The sequence below is a fragment of the Martes martes genome (assembly GCF_963455335.1).
Source record: "Martes martes genome assembly, chromosome: 11".
NCBI classification, from domain to species: Eukaryota; Metazoa; Chordata; class Mammalia; order Carnivora; family Mustelidae; genus Martes; species Martes martes.
Genome location: NC_137899.1, coordinates 80,181,632 through 80,201,137, shown reverse-complemented (window position 1 = coordinate 80,201,137; position 19,506 = coordinate 80,181,632). Strand labels below are relative to the sequence as shown.

At 38.2% G+C, this 19,506-nt stretch overlaps 1 protein-coding gene across 5 annotated transcripts in view; it reads left to right on the top strand.

Moving 5' to 3' along the window:
* The window catches only part of CADPS2 (calcium dependent secretion activator 2), a 526,208-nt gene that overhangs the window by 440,642 nt on the left and 66,060 nt on the right, over window positions 1-19,506 (top strand). For 4 of the 5 annotated variants that reach the window (XM_080817937.1, XM_080817936.1, XM_080817941.1 and 1 more), the window contains exon 18: window positions 6,026-6,182. In XM_080817937.1, coding sequence (XP_080674063.1) covers window positions 6,026-6,182 — 157 coding nt within the window. Of the gene's footprint in view, window positions 1-6,025; window positions 6,183-19,506 lie in introns of those variants that run through there. The other variant, XR_013967617.1, reaches the window with a different exon arrangement.

Genomic DNA, 19,506 nt, shown 5'->3' with positions numbered 1-19,506 from the left:
CCTGAGCTGAAGGCAGAGGCTTAACCCACTGAGCCACCCAGGTGCCCCAGAATGAGAGAATCTTAAGCAGGCTCCACAGTCAGCATGGAGTCCAACATGGGGCTCAGTCTGACAACCCTGAATTCATGATTTGAGCCAAAGTCAAGAGTCAGACACTTACAAACTGAGCCCCCCAGTTGTCTTGTGCTGCATTTTTACTAGAATTTCTATCCTGCTTGACCTAGAGTATCAGGTCAGTCACTGCTATAGCTCTAAAAGACAAGAGTAAGACCTATGTAATGGAATTACACTGTTTTATTTGTTTACTTTTGTATTACTTGTCATATACCATTTTACTAGACAGTTTAAAAGGATTCAGAGATAATATTTTGAAAGAGCAATAGCTCCTGACATAGCGCATACCATTTCCAGCAGTTTTGCACATTTATATATTTGTAGCAGCAAAGTCGAAGTCCTAAACCTTGAACCAGGCATTGTGAATCCCTAGGTCTAATATCTGTTTGTATTCTTCCTAGTGGGCAATATTTTCTTATATTTGCCATCCATTAATTCATCACATGGTGATTTTTTTTATTAATGTGTTGAACATTATTCTTGTGATACAAGTTTTTAAGAAAATACCCAATGTGATGGGGCAACAAGATGGTCCAATTGGTTAAGTATCTGACTTCGACTTGAGTCATGATCCCAGGGTCCTGGGCTCGAGCCCTGAGTCCATCCCCACATCCAGCCCTGCTTCACACTCCACACTCAGCAGGGTTTCTCCCTCTGCCCCTACCCCTGCTTGAACTTTCACTTTGTCTCTATCAAATAAAGAAATAAAAAATTTTTTAAAAGAAAATACCTAGTGTGTTGATATTTTATAATCCACTTTGTTTTGTGGTTTGACTATCATGTGGTTTTAATGTAATTTAGATTTGAAGAAATTAAATGGAAGTTTTACAACCATGTATCTCTTAGAAAGTTCTTGAAAGTAAATGTTGACTTCTCTGGCTATAGTATAATGAATCCTTTTTTAAGTGATTAGCTTCGATTAGAAGAATAATAAAAAATTCTATATCCCAGAAGTGTGAATGTTTTGTAGTTATTTGGTTAAAAAGTTGTAACACCAGCAAAAGATAAATTTTAAAAGGGGAAGAAGGGGGTGCATAACTGGGTCAGTCTGTAGAGCCTGTGGCTCTTGCTCTTGGGATCATGAGTTCAAGACCCATGTTGGGTGTAGAGTTTACTTAATTAAAAAAAAAAATGTTAGGGGGAGGGGGAAAGACCTGAAAAACAATTCACTAAAAACAGTATAGGATCCTTATACATTTGAAAAATGTGTTCAAACTCATTCTTAATTAAAGAAATGCAAATTAAAACAAAACTGAGATCAGATAGCCAGAGAAATCCACATTACTTTCTTGTGTGAGTTAACTTACTAAGTTAACAGGAGATGTAGCCTCTAAGCAAAATGCTGAGTAGGCAGTAATAGCAGTTAACTATAGGCCCTATACTGTGCAACAGATCTCTAAGAGTTGTTCGTCTTGTATAACAAATCTTTGTATCCTTTCACTAATACCTCCCTATTTCACACTCCCCTCCACCCACCCCAAGCACTCAACCCTCTGAAACCACCATTCTACTCTCTGCTCCTAGGGATTTGACTATTTTAGATCCCTCATATAAATGAGGTCATTTAGTATTTGTCCTTTTGTGTCTGGAGTATTTCACTCAGCATAACATCCTCTGGGCTTAACCATGTTGCTGCAAATGGCACAATTTCCTTCTTTTCTAAGGCTGAAAAATATTCCATGTATATAAATGTCATATTTTCTTTATTCATCTATTGGTGGATATCTAGATTGCCCCCATGTCTTAGCTATTGTGAATAATGCTGCAGTGAACATGGCAATGCAGATATCTCTTTAAGATTCTGGTTTAAAAAAAAAAAAAAAGATTCTGATTTCAACTCCTTCAGATGTAAACTCAGAAATGAGATTGCTAGGTCATATGGTACTTCTATTTTTAATTTTTTGAGAAATCCCCATACTGTTTACCATAGTGGCTGTAGCAATTTACATTCTCACCAACGGTATACAAGACCTCTTTTCTCTACATCTTCAAGAAAAGTTACCTTTTGGGTTTTTTTTTTTTAATAATAGCCATCCTAATTAGATGTGAGATGATAGTTCATTATGGTTTTGATTTGCATTTGAAAAATCAAATTATGATTAATGATGTTGAGGACCTTTGCATATAGCCGTTGGCCATTTGTAAGGCTTCTTCAGAGAAATGTCCATTCAGATCTCTGCCCATCCTTTATTCAAGTTATTTGAGGTTCTCATGCTATTGAGTTGTAGAAGTTCTTTACATGTTTGAATATTAACCCTTTTATTAGATAAACTTTTTGCAAATATTTTATCCCATTCCATAAGTTGCCTTTTCATCTTATTGATGGTCTCCTTTGCCATGCAGAAGCTTTTTAGTTTGATGTAGTCCTACTTATGTATTTTTGCTTTTGTTGTCTGTGCTTTTTGTGTCATATTCAATAAGTCATTGGTTAATGGTCCCTTATAATCTTTTTTATTCCTGTGGCATTTGTTGCGATGTCCTCTCTTTGATTTATGATTTTACTTATTTGCATTTTCTGTCTTTTTATTAGTCAAAAGCTTTGTTGATATTTATTTTTTAAGAAACTTAACTCTTAGTTTCATTTATCTCTTCTATTGTTTTGTATTCTCTATTTCATTTATTTAAGCTCTAATCTTATTTTCTTTCTTTTCCTAACTCCAGACTTAGTTTGTTCTTCTTTTTCTAGTTTCTTGAGGTGTGACATGAGTTGATAGTTTGAGATCTTTCTTCTTTTTTAATATAAATGGTTATTGCTATAAACTTCCTTCTTAGTCCTGCTTTTACTGCATCCCATAAATTTTGGTGTGTTGTGTTTTCATTTTTGTTTGTCTCAAGATATTTCTGTTTCCCTTATGTTTCTTCTTTCACCCGAAAGTTGTTCAAGAATGTCTTATTTACCTCCATGTCTTTGTAAATTTTTCAGCTTTCCTTTTGTACTGACTTCTAATCTCATTCTACTGCTGTTGGAAAAGACATTTGGGGTGATTTCAAAAGTTAAGTTTTTTGTGACTTAGCATGAGATCTGTCCTGAGTATATGTTTGAGAAGAATGTGAAGTCTGCAGCTGTTGGGTAAAATGTTGTATATCTGTCTCTTAGATCCATTTAGTCTATAGTGTTATTCAAGTCTGCTGTTACCTTATTAATTTTCCATCTGAATGAGATCTGTTCATTATTGAAAGTCTCCTGTTGTAATTGTATTGCTTTCTGTTTCTCCTTTCAGATCTGTCAGTGTTTGTTTTATGTATTTAGGTGCATATATATTTATAATTGTTTTATCTTCCTGGTATATTGACCCTCTTATCATTATATAGTGACCCACTTTTTCTCCTATGGCAGTTTTTTACTTAAAGTCTGTTTTGTTTGCTGTAACTATAATCACCCCTGCTCTCTTTTGGTTACCATTTGTAGGGAATATCTTTTACCATTCCTTCATTTTCAGCCTATGTGTGTCCTTAAATCTAAAGTCTCTCATAAGCATATAATGGGATCTTGTTGTTTTATTCATTTATTCAGTCTGTGTCTCTTGACTGGGGAGTTTAATTCATTTACACTTAAACTATTCTCAGGCAAGTATTTACCTTTTAACTGGACTCCAGACATTTTAACAGTCCATTTTAAAGTGATAACTTAAATCTAATCACATACAGAAACACTACACTTTTACTACCGCCCCCCCGCAACACACACACACACAAGCTATGTTACTGATGTGAGAATTTACTTCTTCTATACTGTGTATCCATTAACAAATTTTTCTGGTAATAGTCCTTATTAATACTTTTCCCTTTTATGATTCAAAAAAAGCCTTCGTTAACACCTTGCATTCTCATGATGAGAGTCATAAAAGTTGAATTGAGGGGCACCTGGGTGGCTCAGTGGTTAAGCCTCTGCCTTTGGCTCAGGTCATGATCTCAGGGTCCTGGGATCGAGCCCCGCGTCGGGCTCTCTGCTCAGCAAGGAGCCTGCTTCCTCCTCTCTCTCTGCCTGCCTCTCTGCCTGCTTGTGATCTCTGTCTGTCAAATGAATAAATAAAATCTTTAAAAAAAAAATTGAATTGAGACAATTTTCGTCCATAACTGAATCTAACATCTTGACCAGTTGATATCAGATTTCACATAGCCCAGCCACATTAATAAAGTGAGGAGTAATCAGTCTTTTCACTGAAGCATGGGATTAGTGGAATCAAGCATTTTTGAAAGTCTGTCCTTGAAGAGCTAAGAGAAAAGTATGTTGTAATCTTTCCATGAGAACTCTCTGTTCTTTAACTCCCATTACCATATACTGGCAGTTGTACTTGCAGTTTGCACATTAAAGAAGACCTGAGAATGAGGGACGCCTGGGTGGCTCAGTGGGTTAAGCCTCTGCCTTCGGCTCAGGTCATGATCTCAGGGTCCTGGGATCGAGCCCCACATCGGGCTCTCTGCTCAGCAGGGAGCCTGATTCCCTCTCTCTCTGCCCACCTCTCTGCCTACTTGTAATCTGTCTCTCTCTGTCAAATAAATAAATAAAATCTTTTAAAAAAAGAAGAAGAAGAAGAAGACCTGAGAATGTATCCCCAAAAGCTTGAGCTTAAAATACAGGACTACCATATTAAATTTTTTGTTGACATTAGTCCCAGTGAAGGCTCTGGGGAAAAAAAAAGTTCTGACTGTAAATATCTTCTATTTATCTAAATATGAATTTCTTAGGAAACTTGACTCTCTGTTAAAGTTATTTTTATTTACTTGGACCAACTTCTAAAATGCATGCCACATTTAAAGTCACATAATTTCCCATACTATAGTTTGCTCCTTTAATATAAATCAAATAGATCTGAGAGAAAAAGATACTTAATTTCCCATATTATAGTTTGCTCCTTTAATATAAATCAAATAGATCTGAGAGAAAAAGACACTTAAAACTTTGTATTTCATTATGAGTTATTTTATTTGGATTTGATTTTTCTTTACAAAACCCAAACTTCTTCATTACAGTCCTATTTATCTACTTAGTAGTTTAGGGAGCAATTTGGCAATTTTGTGGTTGGTAGGATTTCTGGGCCAGCTGGCTGGCAGGGACCATGGGAAATTGGGCCTGCTGCTAGATTCCATGGGCAGGTGGTGTTGGGGCTATGATCCATTATCAGATCACATTATTTTCAAGAACTTTCTAAAAAGTAAATAATATTTTCACTCATCTAAACAGCAGATTTTTTTAGGGTGCTTATTGCCATTAGCAGAAGGCATTAGAAAATACCTAGCTGAGTATAAAGTAATAAACAACATATACAGACTTGTCTTTGTAGTGTTTACAGTCTAATTTAAGTGGCAGAAATTAAAATATTCACATATATAGTCATATATGCAATATCAAGACTTGTGAAATTAAAATGCTGAGCATCAGAGAGACTATGTAAGACTTGATAAGACTACCTACCTACCAGAGTACCTAATTTACATTGGAGGGTCTGGAAATCCCTCTCTACAAAAGCATGTTTGAGCTTTAGACCTTAGATTTATTTTTTAAAGTACTACAAATAAAAGGTAACATTTTTGAATGTGAGAAGAAATTTTATACACAAATTTTAAATAAGCAAATTTGGCATTGAATAACATATGAAATCTAAAACAGAATTAAAATGCAAAATGACATTTATTATTTTACTTTAAAAATACATGTTTAATTTAGAACATTTGCAAAATATATAAAACAAAAAGAAAAAATTTTAGTATCTCTTAATTTAAGCATAACTACTATGGTATCATATATTTTAATATCTCCTTTTTTCTGTGAATAGAAATGTTTTTGAATGTGGTATCCTATTCAACGACATTCTACAATTTCATTTTCAGTGACATGTTTTCAGGTGGCACGATAATTGTGTGTGTTTCTAAGAAGTGATCTAATTTTACATTGTTTATCCTTTTACAGGCATTTGCCTGGTGGCCTGATTTATTGGCAGAGCATGCGGAGAAATTTTGGGCTTTATTCACAGTAGATATGGATACTGCACTGGAGGCCCAACCACAAGACTCCTGGGATAGCTTCCCACTTTTCCAACTACTCAATAATTTCCTCAGAAATGACAGTAAGTACTTGCGTTTTCTTTAGTCTATGAGATGGGGCGGGACGGAGAAAATGCTGTGTGTGTGAATGTATTATGTATAGAGCTCTCGCACTCACTCGGCAAGGCAGACGTAGATAACATTAGTGTTTGCTCAGGCTCCCTGACTTTTCAGGCCTGGTTCAGAGGGACACCAGGAACATGCCCACATTGCCCCACGGGCCTCTGAAGCTCCTCTTATTTGCATCCTCCTGCTAACATAGACATCTTTCTCGTTGCACCTTGTGAATCAGAAAAATCTTCAAAGGCTAGCATTTCTAAAGCACCTGAGATACGTAACGTCTCTGAAAGACACCTTAGAAATGTGTCATTATTCTAGGAATTCATGCTTTGTTAAGGTTTCTCTACTCATAGGCATTCTGATAATATTGTCGGCCCAAGAGGGATTCACTTCCACAGATGATGGTGTAGTATTGCTGTGCGGTATGGGTTGCTCTCAGTACTGAGACATTTAAGAGAATGTAAAGGTCCTCTATTGAGACATTTCTTCCCGGTGCAATAAGGTTTACAAATTTTCAGATGCATGGTCTTCTAGCAGCCAGAACACACCTAGCTTTACAACAGGATTTTATAGGGACATTTCTTAACATACAGATTCTTGGGCTTTTCCTGTGATGACTCTTTTTAAAGTCCCCCTTAAACTCAACCTTGGGTCCTGCTGACAGCCTTTGCTTTAACACTTGCGTTGATCATAGAATCACCAGTTACCTATTCTATACAGTTCTTCCCATTATTATTCCAAGTTGATCTCGCCCTCCTTCTACCCTCTGGCTGTGACTTGCTCCGCTTGATGGATGGAACAGCCTTCTCGCAGTGTGTGTTTTCTTCTCCAAGTCATTGCTGCTAGGTCATTCAGTTCTTCCTCACATGGTGGGGTTTCTGCGCCCATTACCCTTGCATTCACCTTCCCCTGCCCCGACCTCACTCCAGTTTTCAGTATTGCTCTGGATCGTGGTGCTGTGGAGAACACGGTGCTCACAGTGTGACCCGAGTAACCCAGCCCCCCAGGAGAGGGGCCCTCACGCTGCTCTGACGCACCTGTGATACATTTTGAACTGGCTATATTTTAAAACTCCAGAGCTTTTTTTTAACTGCTCTCTTCCCCCGGGGAACCGCTACTATGTACTTCTAGGTTCAAACTTAAATCCATGTCTATACATTTGTTTTTGCTTTTTAAAAAAATTACTTTTTTGGTTTTGTTCATCACTTCATTATTTCTTACTTTTCTTTGGTTGTTCGTCCCTTTGAATCTCTGATGAAACTACTGTTTTACTGTGGGGTGGGGGAAGCCCCACTAATAGGAAATTTTGTGTAATATTAGACTTCCCATGGACATCAGATTTAGGACAGCCGGTTAAGAACCTCTGTTATGGTAAGAGAAGCATCATTTTTTAGTAATCAATAACATGAACTTTGATGCCACACAGATTCACATCTGTTTCTGCCACTTGCACCTTGACCTTTGACAGTGGCTCAACTTCTGTGGACCTTGGGTTTTTCATCTATAAAGGAAGGAAAATAATAGTACTACGGTGTCATTGGTGGTGAGGATTAATAACCATAACAGCTCACATGTAGTAGAGAGAAAATAAATATTATAGATACTAGTCTGAAAGTAACTGAAAATTTCAGTCTTGTCTCTTTCAACCAGTTTCATCTCCTATCCAATTCCATTTCCAAAAGATCCTATTAGAAAGCCAGAGAACTAAGCTCCGTTTCCTACTTTCAAGATTTAGCCCCAGTGTCTACTCTCAGAAGTTACTAACCCCACACTGAATTATCTGTATGTGGATCATTCGCTCTGCAAACGATGACCAGCCAGCTTTTAAGTTGTATTTTGGTTCCCTCCTGCCAGCTAGTGACCTTCTTCTTTTCTCAGTCTTTTAGCATCATGAGTTTTCTGCTAAGAATTATAACTCAGGTTTAATATTGTCTTAAGACCATAAACCTGGGCAGGAAATACATATATTATGCATTAGGTCCCTAACTGGAAGTATATAAATGTAGGCTTATTTCTAGCAAGGCTCTCTCCATGTGCATGAAAACTCAATAATTGACCATATTTAAATTTATTGGAGAGTTTATTCAAAGATGGGGCATTTATTAATGTTCAAACAGCAAAGATGATGAATCATTTAACTTATTCAACATTTCAGAATTTATGGAGAAAACAAGTGTGGACTAATTAGAAATTGGGGTTCGGGGAACCTCTACTGCAACTCCAGTGAATTCGCATATCCTTTAATATTTGGTTTTTAAGAAGAGTTCTTGCATTGCAAGTATAAATTTATGAGAGTCATATCACTACGAACACTAAAGTGCAGGACCTGTCACCCATGGCGCCGTGGAAGGGGTGGCTCCCCTTTCTCCACAGCCGGGGTTGGAGGCCGAGATCAGCCCTCGAGGATCGTTGCTGGGCAGCCATGAGCTGGCGGCTTTGTTTTCCTGACTCAGACCTCTGTAGTTCCTGGGAGCCCCACCTGGTCGATAGCAGGGCTGCTGACCCCACAGCCAGACTAGGGTGCGAAGTGGCAGCGCTGGACATAAGACCTCTGGCTCTCCTGGGATAGTGCCAGACTCCCATGGGCTGATGCTGGCCTGCATTGCCCCAAAAGTAGCCTGGCCTCCTGCCTGCTCCGAAGACGGCACCTAACAAATACACCTAAACAGGGTTCTGCACAGGATTGCAAGGCGTGGGGTGGTAAGGAAGAGCTGGGAACAGGTGCTGGAGGAGAAGGAGCGCCATGGGCGTCAGGAGCCAAGGAGGTCAGCCCTGACCCTGGGGACGCCAGCTGTGAGTGCAAACCCCGCGTCTCAGCCCACAGCTGTGTCAAACTGGCCAGCTCGCGCTCCACACGGTTGCAAGTGGGAAGTTTTCTGTGTTGAAGTGCCTACATCTATCCTCCGACAAAATAATGCTTGAGACAAGTTTTCAAGTCTAACAGTTTTTTTCACTAACAAAAGTTCTGACATATCTTATTTTGTTCTGAAAGCAATAAATCACTTTCTGTGGAACTGTGGGGGGGGAGGGAGAAACCACTAAAATGAGAAGAGCAGAAATTTAGTTTTTATCTAGACCTGCAAATATTTAATTCAAAAGAGTTGCTTACTCCCTTTCCAGCTTTAACCCATTTCTGTAAAAAAAATTAATTAATTAATTAATTAAAAAATAAACCATTTCTGTAACATCGGCTGCTATTAAACTCATAATGTGTAGTTGTATGCTGTTTTGTCCCACGTGATTCAGTTAAAACGTGGAAGCATTTATTACTGATCCCTTTTGAGCGATGTCAGTTTTGGGGTAAGTCTAGATCTTGGCTTTGATTTTTGCAGTAATTAACAGATTTGAGAAAACATCAATTATTTCAGAGAAAAACAGCTCCTACATGTAGTGAGGTAAATAGAAAAGTTCCCCAGTGCCATAATTTCCTTTGGTATGGGGAGTACAGGAGAGTCTGGGGAATTGAAATAGAATGTAGTGACTTTCATCTCAAACTCACAAGTTACTATCCAAAAACCAAGACCCCTGAGCATGTTAATGATCGGTAAAACATACTTTTTTTTTTTTTGCTATAAATAGCACTCTTGATAATAATGAAGAATTTTTTTTAATAATTATGTGCTTGTTTTATTAAATTCCTGAAGTATTCAAATAGTGATTTAGTGAATGCAATCCAAATGTTAAATGTCAACCTATTGCTGCCCCCATATTGACCTTTTGGAAAGCTTTAGGAAAACATAAAACTTCCTCCGTTTAATCCCACCTAGAAGGAAATAGCCTTACCTCACTGCCGTGGAATGACGGCTTTTACCACCTTGACCCAAAAAACATTATAGCCCAAATTCTAATTAATTACAACGTTAGCCACGGCTGATAGAAACGGATCGCTCTGCAAGGTCCAGTCTTGGAAGAAGAAATATTTTGCTAGATAACAATGTTTGCTATAACCTCACATGTAGTGCACAATGAATTATATAGATTTTAAATGGTTTTGATTTATGATAATGTTCCTGCTTGTGTTTGCTTTTCCAAAATAAAAATTACTAACACATCTCCAAGTAGTTGGAGGTATTAGTTAGAATTTTTACTTTATTTGTGCCTCGAAAATTTGGTACCCAAGTAGTTTGGGGTTTTGTTTTTTAACAAATAATTCAGATGTCCCCGCTGGTGGTTTACCATCTTTCTTTTATTAAAATCATGATGCTTTGATATTTTAAAATAGGTGTTTATCTTTTGGAAAGTGGACAGGATTTTTGACAAAGCTCCTCGTTTTCCAGCCGAGGAAACTAAATCCCTAAGAGGCAATGTGCCTGGGTGTGAGCTTGCTGGCAAGGATCACTGGGTGGTCTCCGGTTCAGTCTGGGTCTGCACTAAAAAAAGCAGATTCTGGGGCGTTTATAAAACAATATAATCTTTTCAAGGAAGAGAGGAAATTCCTTGAAGTTTTATTTTTACCTTAGAACGTTCTCAGAAGGTCCTTGAGTTATGGGGGCAGGGGAAGAGAGGTGGTTAAAGGGTACAGAAAGAACCAGAAAATGGTATATATTGTCCTGTCGAGTACATTACGAAACGTCCGTGATGAGAGTGCCAGGGACTAACTTAATGAGTCGGGGGGGGGGAAGATTCAAGACAGCAAATTCAGTTTCTATTTTAAGGAGAAGAAAATTCTGCCGGTGGCCTGCATCTTTCCTTAGGGTTGACCATGATTAAGGAAAGCCTTAGCCTTAAGAACCCTTGGAGATGAAATGTGGTGTTTCCTCAAGGGAAGAGTACCAGCTGCACCATAATTTTAGCAAGTGTCCCCAATCTCCTGCCCCTCACAGACTCACCCACTGATTCCCAGAGCAGGACTGATGATGAAAACAAACTCCAGCTCCTTCATTTCTGTCCAGAAAAGACAGCTCCTGCTTGTCCCTCCGTTCTCCCTCCATCCACCCTGATCCACTGCCCCCCCCAAACTAAAGAGATAATTAAGTGGGTAATCACTTTAAATGGTATCTAAGGAAACAGTTTTGAGAAAGAGATGTATTAAAATTGAGAGAAAATAAATGTTTTCATAATGAAGCAATTAGCATGCTAGCTAAATGGTGCTGTGTGACTCGAAAGCTAGCACAAAAAGATTCTACCCTTGCCTGCCATCTTCTGCAATTGTCCTGTCGATAATAGATATGGCAAGTGACTGCTTCTGACAAACGAAAGCCATCTGCAAATGGCACAGATCATTTCTTTCAGCACTCCTGAAAGGCAAACCCTTGGAGCTAGTCACCTTTTAATCTGTGGATATGTTAGCAAGTGGCAAATGACCATTCTTTTGGGAACGGATTCCCAAGTGAAAAATAACCACGGTGCTTCTTCTTTAATTAACAGCCTTTTCGCATTGCTAGCACATTAAAGCCAGCCTGAAGAACACCCGTGCTTATATAATCAATGTCACAGCGTCTCTGCCTAAACGAATAATAAATGTTCAGGCTCTACGCTAAGTGAAAACCTATTCTCCAAGACTTTCACCTTCATAAAGATGGGCTCAAAAAGATCGAAAAAAGAAAAATGGGAATGTGGTCTCAGGAGGATAAAAAGGCTAGTGTTAATAATTAACAAGGAGAGTGAAGTGGAGTCAAATTAGCCATAATAGAGCCCAGAGTGACTGGCAAAGTCACCTCTCATTATCAAAAAACTCATTAAGAAATGAAGAAGTGGAAATCCCGCTGGGTTATTCTCACACTCAGGCTGTCTCAGAGATTATTTTTCAGATTTCTTTCAAATGAGGAACTGTTAGGTCACCATATTGTATATGAGGTTAATCGTCAAGCTTTGAAATATGGAGGACTGACACCTGCATGTTCCTCTACCTCAAGCGCTTAAATGAGCTGTGCCTCTGAAATTCACGAAGCGGTGTTTATAGATACATCTGTACGTAGATCTGCTAGGAACAATGCAGGACGGATATGACTTCTAGACTACCGCAGGGCTGCGAACCAGCCTAGTTTTATAGATAGACCCTTGTTTAAATGATGAGATGACCACAAAAATGCAAAACTTTATTTACTTCCAATTTCCAGGTTGACTGAATTCAAAATTGTACGTCAGAATCTGTTTTGCCAGAGCGTATCAGGAGGAAATCAAGGAGTCGCTAGCTTTTTCTTTCTCATTGAGTTCCACAGTGTGGCTCTAGGTTCTTTCCTACATGTAGATATTTTAAAATCTTAGTCTGCTTCATATTTTTTCGTACAACTTAATGCCTTCAAGAAAATAACCTGCTCTAGAAGGCCTGTGTGTCCTTCACAGTAGATCGGCAGAGACCTCTGTTTGGTCCTGGAGGCTGTGAGCATCAAGGACCCTACGTCTGGGGGCTGTTGATCACGTTACAGCCATTCTCAATTGTTTGCCTCGTCTAGAGGGAGCAGCGTGGAACATAATCCCAATCAGAAGTTTGTACATAACGGGAATAAAATTATAGACTTTCCCCTTTGGCTTTTATATTAATCTCATAAAAGACAGCATGAGAACTGCAGGACTGTGAGACTTCTCCATCTTTTCGCTAAGCCTTGGTTAATGTTTGTATTGTTTTTTACTGAATTAATTCTGTAAGAAGTAGGCGCTGAATGCCTAAAATTTACGAATCCCAATCACCTTGCGGAAACATGGATTAAAAACAGTTCTGGCCCTTGAAAAGCATATCATCTAGTAGCGTGTATGGCCATATATACCCTACCCACTATAATGCGATCATTTATAAAAATATAACTCAATTACATATACTGTACTAAGGATTTTTTAATTATAGCTTTAAACTTGGATTTGTTGGATTTTGAGTTGTTGTCCAAAATATAGGAAACATTATAATACCAGTGCTTTCATTCCTTAGGTAGGTGGATGGGTGGGTAGGTGAATAGGTAGATAATTTTTTTTTTTTAAAGATTTTATTCATTTATTTGACAGACAGAGGTCACAAGTAGGCAGAGAGGCAGGCACAGAGAGAGCGGGGGGAGGAAGCAGGCTCCCTGCCGAGCAGAGAGCCCGATGCGGGACTCGATCCCAGGACCCTGAGATCATGACCTGAGCTGAAGGCAGAGGCCTAACCCACTGAGCCACCCAGGCGCCCCTAGGTAGATAATTTTTAACAAGTGAACACGAAAGGAGGAAGTGGACATGGTTTTAGGAGGTCGTTATGCTAGTAACGAATTAAATATTACCAAACTATATAAATTTACCCATCAAGGTTTTAATTAAAAGGAAAATAAAACTCAATGAGTTTCCTATTCTACTTAAAAAGCATACTCTCTAAGTCTCCTTTAGGCAGTGGGTTTTTGTTGGTATTTATTCAGTAAATACACGTGTATTGAGTGCCTAAATAATGTGCTGGATTCTTGGTTGGATGCTACTCCTAGGTCTCAGGAGATTTGTTTGTTTGGTTGTATGAATTTTCTTCCTTTTACATAAGTGTGTTCTAGGCTGCAATCTTCCTGCCTTTTCTCCCGAAACCCATGTTCATATTTTCAGTGATAGGAATCTTCATTATATGCATTTGTCAACATGGAAAGTGGCCTGTTAATTTTATATCTTTATCCAGTGGGCTTTCCTTGTGCAGGATCCCTACAGTTTGTAGTCCCTTGAATAATTGTTGTTTTGTGGCCAAGTCTTGTTTTTAGTGTGGCCGGTGTTGTTTTGTTTTGCTGGTCACGAATTACTAGTTTCTTCTGAAATTTAGGTGGGAAAGTCATTCTTCCTAGTAATCCATTAATGCTGACTAATTGGAAAGGGGTGGCATACTATAAAATTGGGTTACATGGGCTCAGGAGTCAACAGCATATTTTTACCCTAAAAAGAATACAGGAACTCTTTTATCTGCTTATTCTTCATTTACCCCATGATTATTATCTCAGTAATTATTATTAATTGGATCATAGTTTAAATTCTCAGTCGAACTCTTACTATTAGAAGCTTCTGACAAGTACTTTTGTAAACGTAAGACTCTTTTTGGTATGTAAATAATCAACACTAATTTCTTAATTACTGGGATGCTCAAAATAATTGGGCACATCTGCATTCCTAGTTTACCTTTTATTTAAGCCTTTTGCTTTCTTCTGCCATTTCTAATTGCACTCTCGGGTTTGATGTCACTGATGCTTCACTGATGCTTCCTTTTCTGACAAGGTGATATTTGGAAACGTGGAATCTTTGGATGGAAAAAAAGATGATTTAACAAAGTGGATGCTGGTCCCCCACTTACATTCTTGCCAGCCACTGTTTTAGACTCCTTCTGAGCGGTCCTTTCTACTTCCACACCTCAGGTAGAATGTCAGGAGCATTCTTGCATAAGGCCACACTGAGAACTTGCCTCTTCCAATGAACTGTGAGAATGGGTGCCTTGGAGAGGCTTGATTGGGACAGGTGGCGGCCCAAATCACAACCTATCCTGACTACACCAGATGGAGAAGATAGAAGCGCTCATTCTGGTGCCTGGGGCTATGTTTGAAGAGGGCTTTTGACAGTGTCTGATAGGAGCAGAATGCAAACTGGCATATGGGCAACTGAGAAAAAGAGCATACATTTCCATACACAAGTACAGCGCGTGTGTATTTCCGTGGCCCTGCCTTTTGACACCATGCTTTCTCCCGTCCTTCCTGGCCCCTCTGCAGATTTTCTTTATTTCTCCTCTTTTCTCCTCTTCTGTCTCTGTTTCTCCCTCTTTCTTTCTTTCCTTTCCTCCCTCCCCTTTCATGAGTCTAATTACCAAAGAAATAATATTGCCAATTGCCAGTTTTCTAAGACTTTGGAAAACAGGTCTATAATTTGATTTTTTAAAAAAGTAAAAAGGAACACTGCTGAAACATGAGCAGAATTTGGCCAGAATTAAGCATTTGTGACCGGCCTTAGGAAATATAGGAACATTCTGTTTTCTCCCCCTATCTTCAGCATGTGAAAGTTTGCCGTCAAGAGTCATGACTGAGCAGAAAAAACCTCCCTCTGCCACATTCATTAAAATATGAGACCTAAAATAGCCAACGTTCATATCCAGCAGAATTTTTGGCAGTCTGATCTTGGACATGGATCAAAAATAGATGTTCATGCCAATGTTATTTAATACTGCATATTCTATGAAGAAATATGCATAGGAAATATGAAGAAATATGCGGGCTTCAGTATGTTCTTAGACAGTTTCCTGAAAAATAATGTGGCCATCTTAATGTTGTATCCATGTAGTTATTCATTCAACAAACATTTAAACACTTGCTTGGAGCCAGACATTTTGCTGGATACTAAGAATACAGATAGAGTCCCTCCCTTAAAGACCTTACACACTTGTAGGAAGAAACAGAAGTGTCAACAGGTGCAGAAGCATGCTCTGGACCGCAGTGGAAGCCTGCACAGGGTAGAGAGTAGACAGATGAAACCAGTAACTGGGCAGGGGGACAGGAGAACAAAGCATTTCCAGAAAAGTTTGGAGGAGTTAAGTGTAGACTTGAACTGAACCATGCGAATCATTATGGCTGGACCACAGAGATGAGCCAAGGTCATTTTTAAGATAAATCATAGATGGCTTTCATACCATGCAAAGGTTGTTAGAATTTTTTGTGATGATCCACCAAAAGATATAATCTTTCAGAAGGACATTATTAGTTTCATATTTTGGCAAGCCTGTCTGCTTTGAGATTTGAAGAAGATGGTTGACAAAGGGAAAATTGGGATCCTGAAGACCAGTAAAGAGATTATTACACTAATCAAGGCAGGAGATTAGAAGATTAGAAATAGGGCAACAGCAGTGGTGCTGAAGAAGACGGGACGTGTTAAGAAGGATATTAAGGATACAAAATACGCTGAGCGATGGGTATTAGAAAGGGCATTTGTTATGATGAGCACTGGGTGTTTTATGTAAGCAATGATCAACGAATTCTGCTCCAGAAACCAATCTTGCACTGTATGCTAGCTACCTAAAATTTAAATTTAAAAAAAAAAATACACAGGTCTTGATTACTAATTGGATGTAGGAACTAAAGGCCAAGCCTGTGGTATAATCATCAGGTACTGATATATAGTGATCTGGTGGGGACAATCTGTTTTCACTCCCATGGTGGGAATACAAGAGAAGGAGGCTTATTTAACAAGTTGATGAATTCAGTTCTTATCAAGTATATCAAAAAAGAGAGCTCTTGCTAGAATTACATTTGAGTCAACTGGTACTTAATCTTAGAATCATTATAACATTTAATAACAACATTGAGTGTTGATTCTCCTATGTGCTTCTTCATTTTAACAAACTAAGTATGACTTAATAGCCAACATGCATAATCTCTAAATGTATAATAAAGAAGCATTTGAATTGATGAGGAAGAGTACTCATTTGTATTTGTAGGTGTAATAATTTCTTAAGTGAGCATGTCTTGGACTAGTTAGATATAATGACAGTGCTTAACGGCACCTATCAAGATGTAGAGCCTTTGGGTCTTTCTGTTTTTATTATTAGTAGGCCATGTAAAATTCAGAGTTAGGCTATAGTCTAGCTGTATAGCAATGCAACATTGTCCAGCTTTCAATATATACTGTAAGCACATTAAATATTTTCACAGCATTAATTCATTTTTCAGCTCTTTGAATATAATAGTTTTCTTCAGTCTCTTGACTTTTTCATAGTATAACTGAGGTTTTCAAAATTCTAATTGTAGAAACATATAATTTGTCTAAGATGCAGAGTAAAGCATTTGTCATTTGCAAGGGTTTCTTTCTACCTTAAATAATCTCTGCATTTCTAGGTCTTAAAAGATGCTGATATACTGCTGATAGGTTGGGCGACTGTATGAATGGCTAGATGGATAGATAATAATTTATGGTAATGTAAATTGCGGGGTGATGGTAATATAGTCTATAGAGGTTAAATGGGGCTCTTGTTCTGTTGTCTGATGACTAGATGACTTTACCACATGTCCCCAAATTCTCTGTTCCTCAGCTTCCTTATTGATAAGATTAAAATAAAAAATAGTGCTTCTCTGATAGAATTTTTGTGATGGTTAAATGAGAGAATGCATATAAAGAACTTAGTCCCATGCTTGACACTCCAAAAATGCCGGCAAGGAGGAAGGGTGAGCTCTTAAGTGGAGAGCCAATAAATTCAGATATGGGCATATTTTTTAATTTGCTTACCACAATAATTGATGAGGTGGTTTGAGTGAGAATATTTCATCCTTAATGTTCAGCATCTTATTTAGGTGACATTTGGCAAAAGGAACTGAACTGCATGATCTATACAGTACCTTCTAGCTCTGTGATTGAATCTCCAGGAATAAATAAAGCTCCTTTCAGTGTGCTAATGAAAACATCATTAAGAGGAGGGCATGTATTGCATGGAGCACTGGGTATGGTGCATAAACAATGAATCTTGGAACACTGAAAAAAAATAAAATAAAAGAAGAGAAAATAAAAGAAAGTACTCCAAGAAAAGAGAACAGGTTATTTGTGTTTAAAAGCCCTGAAATAATAAAAACATAAAATGATTAAAAGAAAAGATAACATTAGTCTCCTCAATAAGACATTTATCTTTAATTATGATTATCATTCCCACTTTAATAGGAAATCTTTTAGCATATAGATAAGCCAGGAAAAAATGATTTAACCACAAAAAATACCAAACTATAGTAACTAGAAATAGAAAAAAAAAAATGTTGTCTTTTCCTCTGTATTTAAAATTGCTTCCTACCCCACTTCTATGTGTCTGTAGTTTTCCAGCTTCTCACAAATTTCAGAATCCATTAAAACAATATTCATGCCACTGTGGTAAGCATCATCCACTTTGCCCAAGTTTTAAAACACTGTTTAGCTTTTGGGGTATTTTTGCCCTAAAGAAGATTATGTGGGGCAAGTGGCATATTTAGCTGCGTGTTTTATGAGGCATTACTTTAAAATTTCTAGTGACTAGATTTCGTATAGAAGCCTATACAGCAATTCAGAGTCGTAAAAGTGAATGAGATCACTGAGAGACTTTTCCCCATCTTCCACCTCTGCTACTCTAATCCAGGTCACCGTCATCGTCGTCGTTGTCATCATCATCATCATCATCATCATCATCATCCTTTACCTGGTCTATTGCCATCAAGCACTGAGCACAAACCATCTTCTGGGCTTCCGCCCTTGGTCACCTACTCCATTTTCCACACAGCAGCCAGAGATATTTTATATCATGGCACTCCTCTGCTTAATAATAATAAAAATAATGATGCTTCCCTTTGTACTCAGTAAAACCCCATACTTCTCACCATGTCCTACTCTCTGGACATAATCTCGGACTGTTCTCTCCCCTCTCTCACTCTACTCCTGCCACACTGGCTTTCTCGTCCTTCTGGAAGTACACCAGCTTGTTCCCTGCCTGGAACTTTCGTACTAGCTATTTCCTCTACTTGGAGATCTTTCCTCCAAATCTCCTGTGAATGGCTACCCTGTCGCTTAGGCTCAATTAAAATACCATCTCTTCGGAAATACCTTTCCCAGCCATGATGTATATTTTTACATGAACATGTTCTCACTTGGAGAGTTGAAAAAATTACAACTGGGTTTAAGATGTGTTCACTTGAGAAACAAATATGTACCATCATCTAAAAAGTTACAAATGACTTATTGAATATTACTTAACATTACTTAGTATTTTCCTACAGATTCCCTATTCTTTCATGGTGCAGCTTAGACACATACTGACTGTCTTGGTCCATTCAGTCTGTTATAACACAATACTAGAGACTGGGTAGCTTATAAACTACAAGTTTATTTCTCACAGTTCTGGAGGCTGAAAAGTCAAAGTGCCCACAGATTTGGTATCTGGTGAGAGCTTGTTTCATAGATGGCTGTCTTCTTGCTTTGTCCTCACATGGTGAAATGGTCCAGGATCTCTCTGAGATCTCTTTTATGAGAGCAGTAATCCTGTTCATGAGGACTCTGCCCCTATGACCTAATTTCCCCTCAAGGGCCCCACCATCACATTGGATGTTGGAATTTCAACATATGAATTTGGCAGGGGAGTGGGTGGGTGTGACACACTCTATAGCTAGCACTGAACTTTTTTCTAATGAAATTGCATCCTGGTTGGGATGCACCTGAATGTGCATTCCACTTTCTGGTATAGGGAGGTGCACCTTAACTATTACCTACCTATTAGATAGTCTTATCCCAATAGCACAAATTCTAAGACTTCCACAACTGCTTTAGGTAGGATGTCCCACAGTGTATTTCATTAATGACAAATGGACACCTGAAAAATGCATATGATACACTGTTTCGAAAGACACATGTAGAAAATTGGGT